Source organism: Eschrichtius robustus, chromosome 7 (genome assembly GCF_028021215.1).
Source record: "Eschrichtius robustus isolate mEscRob2 chromosome 7, mEscRob2.pri, whole genome shotgun sequence".
NCBI classification, from domain to species: domain Eukaryota; kingdom Metazoa; phylum Chordata; class Mammalia; order Artiodactyla; family Eschrichtiidae; genus Eschrichtius; species Eschrichtius robustus.
The window spans coordinates 89,914,179-89,926,090 of NC_090830.1; the positions used below are offsets into that span (position 1 = coordinate 89,914,179).

The 11,912-nt window shown below is 54.2% G+C and overlaps 1 protein-coding gene across 1 annotated transcript; it reads right to left on the bottom strand.

Annotated features, from left to right (window-relative positions):
* Nucleotides 1–125: 125 nt before the first annotated feature.
* LOC137767161 (anthrax toxin receptor 1-like) lies at nucleotides 126–10,973 on the bottom strand. Its single transcript, XM_068547889.1, has 11 exons — nucleotides 10,849–10,973; nucleotides 10,438–10,509; nucleotides 8,030–8,111; nucleotides 7,892–7,925; nucleotides 6,912–6,991; nucleotides 6,765–6,833; nucleotides 6,332–6,409; nucleotides 6,169–6,229; nucleotides 3,644–3,687; nucleotides 475–552; nucleotides 126–416 (listed from the first exon to the last, which is right to left on the bottom strand). Exons 1-11 carry the CDS (start codon nucleotides 10,887–10,889, stop codon nucleotides 126–128), a joined length of 930 nt encoding a protein of 309 aa, XP_068403990.1. The 5' UTR covers nucleotides 10,890–10,973.
* Nucleotides 10,974–11,912: the final 939 nt, after the last annotated feature.

The window sequence follows — 11,912 nt, forward strand, 5'->3', positions numbered from 1 at the left end:
CTGACACAAGGAGGGCATCTTTACTACCTGGTAAAACCAGTCAGTGTTGACCAGACAACATTGGGGAGGGGGTGTCACCATGTCCTCCACCACTCCTGCAGCTGAGTGACCAGCCCGGGAGGATCTCATGGATGGGGTGCAGCCAGCAGTCCCACAGGGTCGGGTGGGCAGTAGGGAGGGACGATGGACGGGAGTCCCATAGGCCTCTCCAGCCCTTTTCGCTTAAGATTGGAATTGCTGGGCATTGCTCTGGAGAAAAAAGGTCCTGACATCCTTGAGACGAGGATGCAGGGGAAATGCACGGGCGCCATGTTGAGAATCGTCTGGAGGCTCATGAGCTCCAGGTCTCCACGCCTTGGGCGTTCCTCTCGGCAGATGCCCGGAGAGGGCTCTCTGACCCACAGTCCCGGGGGCAACTGTCAAGGGCAAAAGCAAGACCCCAGCCCACGGGGAGCATCCCTGTGCCCTGCTTACCGTGTCCCTGGGCGGACACCACATCAATGGCACCTGGCTGCAGTGCTGGACAAAGTCATAAAAAGTATCCAGTTTTCCCTGAAAAGCAGATGTGGTTGTGAGGAAGCTACAGGCACAGACGCTGCCTCCAGATGGGTGGTGTCCCCTCTGTCTCCCATGGCTCCCCAGGGCTGTGTCCCCACACACTGGCTGAGACAGCACTGCAGCCATCACCTGGGGCAGGGGGCTTAAAAGCCTTCTGTGTTTGTTGGGAGCTCGTCACTGTGGGTCACAGATTGTTTTGGATTCTGGAACAAATCAGTACTTTTGGTGTAGGAGGAGAAGTCGGGGCTACTTTTGAAAAAAGTGTGAAAGTTTGGAGGAGATATGCAGTAGCCAAGGAGAGGTCCTCAAGGATAAAGGTGAGGGGGGCACGGGGACTGGGCAGGAGCTTGAAGAAGAGGGAAGAGGGCCTGCCTTTGCGGGGCTCAGAGGGAGAAGGCAGGGAAGAGACCCAGTCCTTGCTCAGGGGGAAGGGTCCTGAAACTGGGGGGAAAGAGAGAGATGAGGAAACCAAAGAACAGGTGAAAACGTGGACGTGGTGTGGGCGGAAGGTGGGGCCGGGCCTGCGGCAGGAACGAGCCCCTGGCAGGTGCTTCCTCCATCTCTGGAAGGTGAGCTCTGGCTTCTCCGTGCCCTCACACTGACTGTCAGGGGAGATGCGGGGCCGGCCCTCCGGCTGCCATTTGAAGCCCCCAGGAGGACCAGTGGATCCCACAGCGACAGAGGCAGGATCAGGGGGCAGAGGGCAAAGCTGAACCCAGAGATGGTGGGGTCTTTCTTCCTCACACCTGCCACCTGTGGCCCTCTTCGTCCCTGTCATCTGTCAGCCCCCTGCCAGCTGTGGTCTCAGTCACCTGGGGGAGGGAAGTGTCCTCAGGCCCCCTCCTTCATGTGGCCCTTGTCACCCCATCTCAGGGGCCTCAAGGACAATGCAGTGAGCTCTCTCCGTCCCTCACTGAGCAGACAGGAGCCATAGGCACTTCCGGGCAGTTTAATGCTGGTAAGATCTTGGCTCAGAAGTTTCTTTTCTTTTTCATTTTTTTTCCCCCTGACTGGTGTGTGGCTGTTTGTCATTGTATGTTTTCACTCATCCAGTTACTGGCCAGTGAAACCAGGACATTGCCAGAGCTGATGACAACCTCTGTGAGAATCAGGAATCGGCTGGCTGTGAGCCAGCCACCAACATCAAGAATCCTGGGCCCATTCCAAAGGGGAGACCCTGGTGCTGGGACCCACATGGTCAAAGTCGAGCACCCATAAACTCATCTCCACCCAGCCAGGACTTTGAAGTCTGGGCCTCTGCTGCAGGAGGCCTGCAGGCTTCCTCCCACCCCCCAGCTTGGAGGGCATTCAGTCTCCCTTCCTAAGGGCACTTCTCACCTCCAGCAGTCTTATCCTGTCTTCTTGGCACCCACAGCAAGGGATAATCACTGCGGTATATCCCTGCACGGGGCATGGCTGCTAGAGAGAAAATTATTGTCTGAGTCCTTGTCTGGCAGCTCCTGGGTGCAGACATATGATAACTGTTGCCCCGGCACCTGTCAAGTACTGACCACTTAGCAAATGTTTGTTGGAGAATCAAGGACAAATGAGCAGCACCCGGCACAGTAAGAGAGTGGCCTCCATGTGAAAAACACACCAACTCCTTTTGGTTTACAAAGATGGCTCTTCTCCAAATATCAACAAACTCTATCCTGTCCCCTTGGTTCCTGGCAGCCACCCTTGTAGGAGAAGCTGGGCGTGAGGCTGTGCCATGTGATGGAGGCTGGCAAGGGTGCGGGCATTAGCAGGTGACAGGGCTGTATTCACCCGACTCTGGCAGATCCAGCTTCCCCAGGCCACACTGCCACCAGTGTAGACGTCAGCCCAGGCAGTGACCCTGTTTCCCACCAGATCTCAGGCCCAGGTCCCCCTGCCTCGGGACATGGCACCCCTGCTCTAACTACTTCTTATGGGCCCTGGGTTGGGCCCCTACCCCGGGTCAGCCCCAGCCTCCTCACCTGACCCTTGGTCCCTGTGCTCACCTGGGCTGTGCCTCCCTCAAAGCTCAATGCCCGGTAAAAGTCCCTCCACCCTCCTCAGCTCCCCAGTCCCTAAAGGCCAACCCTGCCAAGACCCTCTCCTTGACATGAGACAGGGATGAAGACCAAAGAAGTGGAGCCCAACATACATCAGAGCCCGGGAAGGGGGACCAGGTCCCTAAAACCTGGGGGTCTGTGGGCAACAGGTTCCACCTCCCTGGGCCTCAGTTTCCTCAGTTTTCAAAGGGTAATCGATACCTCAATGTAGGGTCAACAGGGAGACAGGCAGACTAAGGCCCCTGGTCCCTGGTAGAGGTCCCACCTGGGAGTTTTCAGCAGCAGCCCTGACATCATATGAAGACAAGAGAACACTCCCCACCCCCCTCCTCCCCTCCCCTTCCCTCCCACCCAGGGCCAGTCTCAGTCCTTTTCATTATCAGGGCACCTGCCACACCCTCTGAAGGTGACATTTACCCTCAATGCTCCCCAGCTACCAATACCAGACCAGACACCAGATGGTGAGCTCCTGTGGGCAAGGGTAGTGGCTGCTTCATTTTTGCCCCTCTGTGCCCAGCACGGGGCCCTGCACATCCTGGTGACTTAGTGGTGACTGATGAAGGAATGACGGAAGGCACCAAAGATGGACAGGGATCCATGCTGCTTTCAAAGACACAGCTGCCCCCGGGGTTAGCATCCTCCCGGCCAGCATCCTTCTCCCTTTGGGCCATCAGTGCCCATGCAGACCTCTCTTTGTCCCCCAACAGTGGAGATTCCTGGGGCCTTGGTCTACCTGAGTCCTTCAGAAACCTGACTGCTGTGGGGCAGCCCTGGTCTCAGGAGGTCTGGGGTCCTTTTGCCGCAGGGGCCAGGACAGCCCATAGGCCACCTCCCTGTGAAGGTGAAAGCACGAAGCAGGTGGCCCCCTAGAAGCCTCCAGGGGGTGGGGCAGGGATTGCCTGGGAGCTGAGGGGACTTTCTGGGGGCAAATGTAGTATCTGAGTCTTCATAGGGTTGGGGATTACACAGGTGTGTGCATTTGTCAGAACTCGGCAAATGATACACTTGTTTGCTGCATTTCAAAAAGAGAACTCAACAAAAATTGTTACCAGGTAAAGATATGCACAATGAAGGGTTTGGAGGTGAGGTAGCCCTGTAATAAATGATAAGAGAAATGTTGTCAGATATAAATTGTAAATCCAGGTAATGGAGAGAGGGGTATCCATTGTACAATTGTTTCCACTTTGCTGTAGTTTTGAAAATTTCCATAATAAAAGGTAGGAAGAAAAATATGAGGTGAATGATAAAAATTTAAAAATAGAGCCATGGACACAGTGAGGCAGAAGTCATGGTTCCTACTGGGTGACAAGTGACTAATGACAGGAACAGAGCAAAGCTGTGGGAAGCCAGGGGGCAAGCTGACCAGGAAAGACTTTGGGGTTGAGGCGCTCTGAGAGTGAAGTCTCAAAGGCTGGGTGGGCTGGACCCTGTGAAGCTGAGGAAGGTTTTGCAGGGAGCCCAGTCCCGCCAGCCCCCAGCCTCTGCAGCAGGTGGGCTTAGAGCAGAGGCTGGACCTTGGAGGGCCCAGTTGTCTGGCTCAGGGGCCTCAGCCTCCATGATCAGGCTGGGGTAGGGAAGTGGCCTTCTCTGCCCCTCAGGCCCTGTGCAGAGGATGGGCTGGAGCACATGCCTGGAGGCAGGGAGGCCAGCAGAGGCCTCTGCCTAGTCCTGGAGGGAGGCCGAGAGACTGAAGAGGGCCTCCCCACTCCCGGCATCCTCACACCCGGCCCACTGACTTATTCAGAACGACAGCCTGATGAACAGCTTCTTCTACTTTATTTGGGGTCCAGGTTCCTGCCTTGAGCTTTCCCTCCAAGTGACAGTCATGCTGTGTGGCAGCATTTGACAAGATGACAGCAGCTGTAAAGGTCAGAGCAGCACTGCTGGGCCACGCCTGCGGAGGATGTACAGTGGGCACCTGTCACCTCAGCTGGGCCACCACGGGGCATGAATGATAACGGGCATCCTCCCCTGTGGTATGACAGGCCTGTGTGTGTCCCGGGGACGTAATAAGAGAATTGAAGCTGTCAGGGTGCTGCACGGCTCAGATGTGACACCAGAGAAGCAGGAAAAGACCCTGCACGTGTATGGGGTCTGTGGCCGATGTCCACACCTCGCACTGCAGGTCACAGTGTGGGATTCAGGAGGAGTCACACAGCTGCCACCCACAGCGGGCTCAGCGGGAGACGCTTTCATCCTGGATGTTCTTTAACCACTTCCCTCCCCACCTTGGGCTCAGCCCTGGGGTGGGGGCAGCACCAGGGGTCAGTGATGGAAGTGTTAGTGCCAGCTCCTGTTGGTGAGGGCCGCCGGCTCCTAGATCCTGTGCCAGTCACTGTGAGCTCCACTGCATCTACGTCTCCCTGCAGACCTGATAGTGGGTGTTGCTGTTTCTACTTCTTGGCGACAAAAGTGGAGCTCGCAGATACTCAGCATTTTGCGCTGGTTTCGTGCCCGTGGGCAGCAGAGCTCGGATATAAACACTGCTCTGTGTGACCCCATGGCCTATTGCACTGTAACCTTGCAGTTCAGAGTACCGCGGCCAGGCCCAGCTTCCTGGGTCTGCGTCCAGCTGCATCCAGCTGTGTGCTGTTACCAGTGGGAGGGTGTGCTTATCCACCCACCTCAGCTCCACAAATCCCAGTGATGTGGACATACGAGCCGGCACGCCCAGAGCTCACTGAGAGAGAGGGCTTCTACCAGAAAAGCAACTGCACAGGATCCTCCCCACACTGATGCAGGGACCCTTCCGGGGGAGAGAGGGCATCCTTGTCAAGTTCCAGATCTCAGGGAGAGGCCGATCCCGTTGAACCAGTGGATGTAGTGTTGGCTGTGAGTACTTACTTGTTGGATGTCTTTGTCAGACTTGAACTGTGTCCAACTTTTTTTTTCATCCATTGAGATAATCATGTTTTCCTTCTCCATCTTCCTGATGTGGTAAATTACATTGATATTTCATATACAGAATCAGACTTGCATTTCTGGCTTGATCCCTAATTAGTTTGATGTATTATATTTTTAATGTGTTGTTGGATTTCATTTGCTAAAAGTATTGTTGAGGGTTTTAAAGTATATATTTAATTTTTAAAAGAACTTTTGGTTTTAGTTTTATAAACTAAATTCATTTTGGTCACCTTTCTGCAATATATGTATTCAAGTCTATACCATTATGTGGTATACCTTAAACCCATCCAGAGCTATATTTCAATTACATGTCAATGAAGCTGGATGATAAAAGTAATTACACATGCATATCCACACACAACTCCCAACATACACACGTCATACAATCACACACTGACTTACATATGTGCACACTCATATGTTGGACAGATTTCCATACAATCACCTCATATACACACACATCACACACAGACACCACACTCATAGACACCACACACACATACCATACACACTCCACTCAAACCACACATACACCACACACACTATCACACCACATACAGAAACATACCATGTTCACACACCCCACAGTCACAACACCCACACACCACCCAAATGTGTCACCCACACACAGACACACACTTCTGTATAGATATGTGACTCTGGCTCTTACCTCCTAAACAGACAAAGTAAGTGTCCCCAGCCATCACTTCCATACAGGAATTTTCCACCAGCTGGAACAGACAGTGGGGTGGCAGGGTCAGGGCGACTGATGGCAGAGGCATAGGGAGAAGACACCCCACCCATCTCCCGTCTCATGCTTAGCCCACACTCACCGAGATAACAAGCTTTTCCAGGGACTTGAATTCGTCTATCCCATACATTTGGTCTTTTCTTTCTACAATATCATGCAGCTACAAGGGAAGAGGAGATGGTAGGCACCCAGCCAGGGCTTGAGGACACAGCAGATCCCGTCCCAGGAGATAGGCTCTTGCCTTCTGCCGTGTTGGACTCCAAGGGCCACATCCTGGTGTCTGCCAGCAGCCCACCCTTAGGGACTGGAAAGCTCCGCCTTCCACACCTCTGGTGTGTAGGTTTACACAACACTTGCTATTCATTGGCCGTGGCAATCTGTTCTCCAAACAGTTGGGGTGGGTAGAGGGCCATCCTCTGGGGGTCCCTGGGGCAGCTGCCTTTGAAAGCTTTCCCCAGTTGGGCTCAAGAGTGGCACCTGGTTAGCTGAACACCTGGTTAGGTGTTCTGAATTACCTGGTCTTTCTTATAATCTTTTACACCCAGGCAGTAAACTTTGGCCCCCATATCCCGAGCTTTGTCAGCCTAAGAGGGAAAAAAAGGTTTGAGTAAAAATACCCCAATACATGGAGCACAAAGCTGGTAATGATGGACAGGACTCACTTCACTCTTAGTTTCCCGTAATGTCGTTGGTAGCAGTGGTCCAGTGGTCAGAGTGATAATCAGGCTGGAAGCACTGCTGTCTGCAGAAGAAGCAGGGAGTAGCCTGGTCAGCAAGGCGCCTGGAATGACCTGCCTCAGGCTGCCGGGCCCACAGCACTGCTCCCACACCTCCTCCTCCTGGGGAGAGGCCACCTTGACTGGAGTACCCACCACCCAGAGCTCCTGGGAAGGCCACAGCCCAGGACCCACTTGACAGACGAGGAGCCTGAGACCGGATCAGAGCCCTTCCTAGTGGACCCTCACTATGGGCAGGTGGCACAGCCTTTGCCCTGAAAGGCAACTGCAGCTACTTCACTGGATGAGGACAAGCCTCTCAGGTGAGCACAGGGAGGAGCAGCCAGAATGACTGTCAAGGTGCTTGGGCAGCAGCCCCCGCCCAGCTCCCCGCCTTTCCCCAGCAGCCCATGCATCTTTCCTGACAAGGGCTGCAACCCTACAGTCTAGATGCAGGTGGTCTGGGCCAAGTACAGCCATTTCCACAGTCGGAGGCACAGTCACAGGATGAGAGTCAACCAGAGGGAAGAGGCTCAAGGGAAAGGAGGCAGAGCCAGAACTGTGGTGGACAAAGTGTGGGCAGCCAGGGGGACGCCAAGGTCTCTGTTCCCTAAACTGAACCCCGTCTGCTCGCCGTCCCTGGAAGTTCTCTTTTCTTTTTCATGCAGCCCAACCATAGGTCAAGCACTGGATATCTAGTAAGAACCAGGAATGTAATGCATGATGCCATGTGGTTCTTGGAAGCATCCCTGGGGGTGGTTTTCATCCTCACTGTGCAGAGGAGGAACCTGCATCACAGAGAGGACAAGGGACTCGCTCCGAGGGTCAGTGCTAGGAATTGGCCGAGGGGGTCTGCACCAGCCCTCGCTGAGGCCCGCGCCTGGCTCGGTCCCACCTGAGCACAGTGACGTTAGCAGGCAGCTTACTTTTGGAGTAAACTCTTTCAATCTGCTCATTTGCCTGCAACAAAATGAAGGAAATTGGGGGAGGGCAGTGAGATGACCCAATAATACTCTAAGAACTTGATAAAGCAGAATAAAGTCTCAGAGCTGTAGGATCTGTACCTTTTTAAATCCTTCCTGCATGTGTGTGGCTCCACTAGGTACTATATTCTGAAGTCTGCTAAGACCATCACGAATTTCATTCCTGAAAAAAAATCAGTAAAGGGGGTTGAGGAGGAATGAGGGTTGACTGTTACAAAACAGACCAGCTGCCCTGGTGCCATTCTGCCCTGTGGAGACCTGCCTGGACCAGAGAGGACACAAGTGGCCCTGTGGTGACCTCTCTGCCTGTGTCTTTGACACTGACAGGCCTTGGTCAACGCTTCTCTGTCTCTCATTCAGTGGGTGTGGCGGATGCTGCTTTGCTGGTCCCATGGGTGGGGCCTGGCTTTCAATGTGCTCATCCCTGTCTCAGGCATGCAGACCTCAGGGGACTCAGCAAGGGCCCTGCCTTGACCGTCCGTGGTGAGGGGGGAGCACCCATGGATGTGCACCTGTGAATCCAGCACCCCCAATGTGACTGGCGGTACTGCTGGCACCTAAGGGGTCCCTGGTGAGGGCATGTCACCTTCCAACAGGCAAGGCTGAGTTTGGAAAGGTCACTCTGCTGATACCCCTGCCCTGTCCCCTCCTCCCCTGCCACAGACTCCTGAGGTGGACTTGGACCCTCCAAGCCACTTCCTCCTTTGGATTGGTGCTAAAGGAAGCCGTCAAGCTGCTCCGTTAGAGTCTAGGGCTCCTGGGCTTCATGTGCTCCTGAAGAAAGAGACCACAAGCTGGAAAAGAGGCCTGAGGCCCATCCATGTGGGAGGAAGAGCAGTGACCCCAGGATGCCATGGGGATGGGCAGTCGGCCTCTGTTAAAGCAGATAGCAGTGGATAGGACTGGGACACACCAGGGCTGGGGCTTAGGTTCAGGCTAATCCAGGGTGATGGGCTGAGCAGTCACAGCAACTCTAAGGAGAACGTGGTCCCTGAAGGCTGGCTCTCACTTTGCGCAGAAGGGATTCTGCCCTGAGGTGTGATCTGAGAGCCCCAGGTCCTGCCCTGCCTGACCCAGCCCAGGAGCTGAGGAGGCTGTGACCCCGGGCCAGTGGAGGCCAAACCAGGCCCTGCCCACCCCAGCACAAACACCCTCCCCTCTTCCTGACACTTTTGGGAAGATTTCTGTTTGTTGACAGCACCCTCAATATGCTGGAGCTCTCATCTCTCCCCAGCCTTCGGCCCGGGACTGAGCTTGGCCAGGCTTCACTCCTGCCTGAGTGGGCCTTTTTCTTGGGCTGCCTCCCCCATCCCTACTCCCAGCTCTGTGCACTAGGCTGCTTATGCCCTCATCAGGCCCTTCACTTCTTAAGATTCCACCCCATTTTTCACTCCCCTGAGTCCACTCCCACTTCTGACACCTTCCCTTGAGGAAGACATCGTCACCTCCAATTTCCAGAGAGGACCCCGGAGACCCTCAAGAGCTTCCCCACAGCTCCCTTGATTCAGGCTCTGAACCCCTGCCTTGGAGGAGGCAGTGGTCCTCCTCTCCCCCATGGGCAGCTCCTCCCCCCGAGGCCCCCACCCAGCCCCCGCCTCTCTTTCTGCCACCTGCCTGACAGCCCCCCACTGACCTGCTGTCTTCCACCTCAACCCCACTCAGGTCTCTCTCTCTGAAATGCAGAAGACAGGGACACCCAAAACCACGCCTTCCCCTAGCTCACCTAACAAGAAGCACAGCCTATGCTTCTCCTGGGAGCCAGGCATGGGGAGTGCTGTGTCCACGCACTGGCACCAACACACTCCCTGGGTTCCGATCATTTGCGTCATGGGCATCTTAACCTCTCGGCTACTCAGGAGTTCCATATCTTCCCACCTCCAGGGCTTTGGGCACATCGCTGGGCCCTCCTAATGGCCCACCTAGGATGCTGGCGTGTCATGCTTCCCTCCTGCACCCCAGCCCACACTCATGGGCTCCCTTGTCTCAGACCCACCAAGGGACCAAGCTCCCCTCCACTGAAGCTCCAGCACTTCAGCACTGCCCATCCCTGCCTCCTGGTTCTGACTGTGCCTCCCCTCTTCCCCTACTGGCCCAGAGCAGAGAGTGACACACAGAGCAGGTGCCCAACACAGGCCAGTGTTCACAAAGGGCCCACACATCTGCTCCACCAGATCCCAGGAGTCCTTGCAGTGAGCCAGTTCTCAGAAAAGGGAAGAGTGCTGAGAGGACACAAGACAGGCGGAGGGCAGGGCTTAGAGGGCGCAGAGATGGTCTAGCAGCACGGGGGTCTGCCAGGGCCAGCGCAGCCAGGGGTCAGTGGGAGCCATGGAGCCGGGGCTGGGGGTCAGAGTGGACACTGAGGGGAGCCCAGGACGGCCCAGCCTGCTCCCAGTGGGTCCGCATGAGGTCTCAGGGAACCCCTCAGTTCCCTGTTTTTCCCTGTGACCACTCCCACCAGGCCTGCCTTGGGGGATTAAAGCAGTACTTACCTGTCTGAGGTGAGCTTCATGAGGGTGTGACCCAGTGTGGAGTAGGTGATGAAGGACATCCGCAGGTTAGGGCTGGAGAAGTATGAAGACGAAGTCAACAAGCAACCAGGTAGGGGGTGCATGTCAATTTCCCTGCTCCCATTCCAAGTGTTTTGCTTTGGGGACCCGTTTCCTGAACCCTGGAAGTTCCTATAACTTAGTAAAGGATTCTGAGGCCTGTGGAGGTGTGGGGCCTTCCTGCTCCCTCCCTATACTCCCAACCCCCCAAAATCTCTCTCTCTCTCTCTCTCTCTCTCTCTCACACACACACACACACACACAGAGGCATGCACAAGAAGATAGATACTCATGCACTTCTGCATGAGCCTCCCAACTGGCCTCTTTTCTACTGTAAAATTCTTTGCGACTCACCCCTTTTCTCTCCTTGCCCACCTTCCCCATGTCCTGCCCATCTCAAAGAAATTATTGTACCTCTTTTCAGCCTTTCACACATCCCTCCCTGTTCTCTCCCTCCACTGTCTTCTGCTCCATTGACCCTCATTATTTTTTCTCTTAATTGCTACCATAGGTCCCTAGCTGTGCTCTCTACTGCTCTTGGCTCTTGTTACAAATGATTTTAACCACTATTATCAGACTTTTCTACCTGGAGGACCTCATGTATCATATTAGACACTTGCTCAAGAATCATCTATAGCTCCCAATTACTCACAGCGGAATTCTAAGCCCCTTGGCCTGGCATTATGAGCCTCAATGGTTTTGGCTCCACACTGCCCTGTCTAGACTCATCTCTCAGGCTTCCCTGAGTTAACGCTATGCTCCAGTCAAATAGACCACTGACTCCACAAGAAATCTCCTTGATCGTTCTTCTACCCTGTTTTCCCCATTCCTTAGGATCTAGTTCAAAATTCCACATCCCCTAGAAAGTCATACTTGACTTTAAAAAGATAAGAATACTTGCTTTTCCCTTAAAGTTACAAGAAATTCCTTTTCACTTTTCTTTTAGCCCTTGGCACAGTTTAACTCGGTGTTTGGTTACTGGTTTGCCTGTTTATTAATCTGTGCGGTCCTCAAGGGCAGACTGTGTCCCCTACAATGTGGCCTGACCTCAGGCAGGAGCCAAGAAAGCTGCTGAGACCTGATGGAACCAGCGTGATCCGTCCTTTCTGCTTCAGAACACCCCCCTGGACTCTGTGCTCCTGACCAAAGGGACTTCTGTGACCACCGAGTCTAAAGAGCTATGTACCCTGCCCGGCAGAAGAAAACACTAGCCGTACTTTGTGTACTTCTCCACTATTTCATCCACTAATTCGTAAATGTCCTTGCAAGTATCATTCGCCTTCTGTGACCTGAAAACAAAGAAGACCTGAGTCAGAGGGATGAGGCGCATCCATCCAGTGGGCAGTGTTTCTGCCTCTCGAGCTTCCAGCAGACACTTTAGCAAATCCTCCCCATCCCAGGTAGCGAAAGGCTGCCAC

Excerpts from the sequence above, each read along its gene's own strand:
- LOC137767161 (XM_068547889.1), bottom strand. The coding sequence starts at position 10,889 with ATGGGCAGGACATGGGGAAGGTGGGCAAGGAGAGAAAAGGG. Across the intron at positions 6,992-7,891 it reads TGAAAGAGTTTACTCCAAAA|ACAGCAGTGCTTCCAGCCTG; the intron begins GTAAGCTGCCTG and ends CTTCTTCTGCAG. Across the intron at positions 553-3,643 it reads ATTGTGCATATCTTTACCTG|GGAAAACTGGATACTTTTTA; the intron begins GTAACAATTTTT and ends TCTGCTTTTCAG.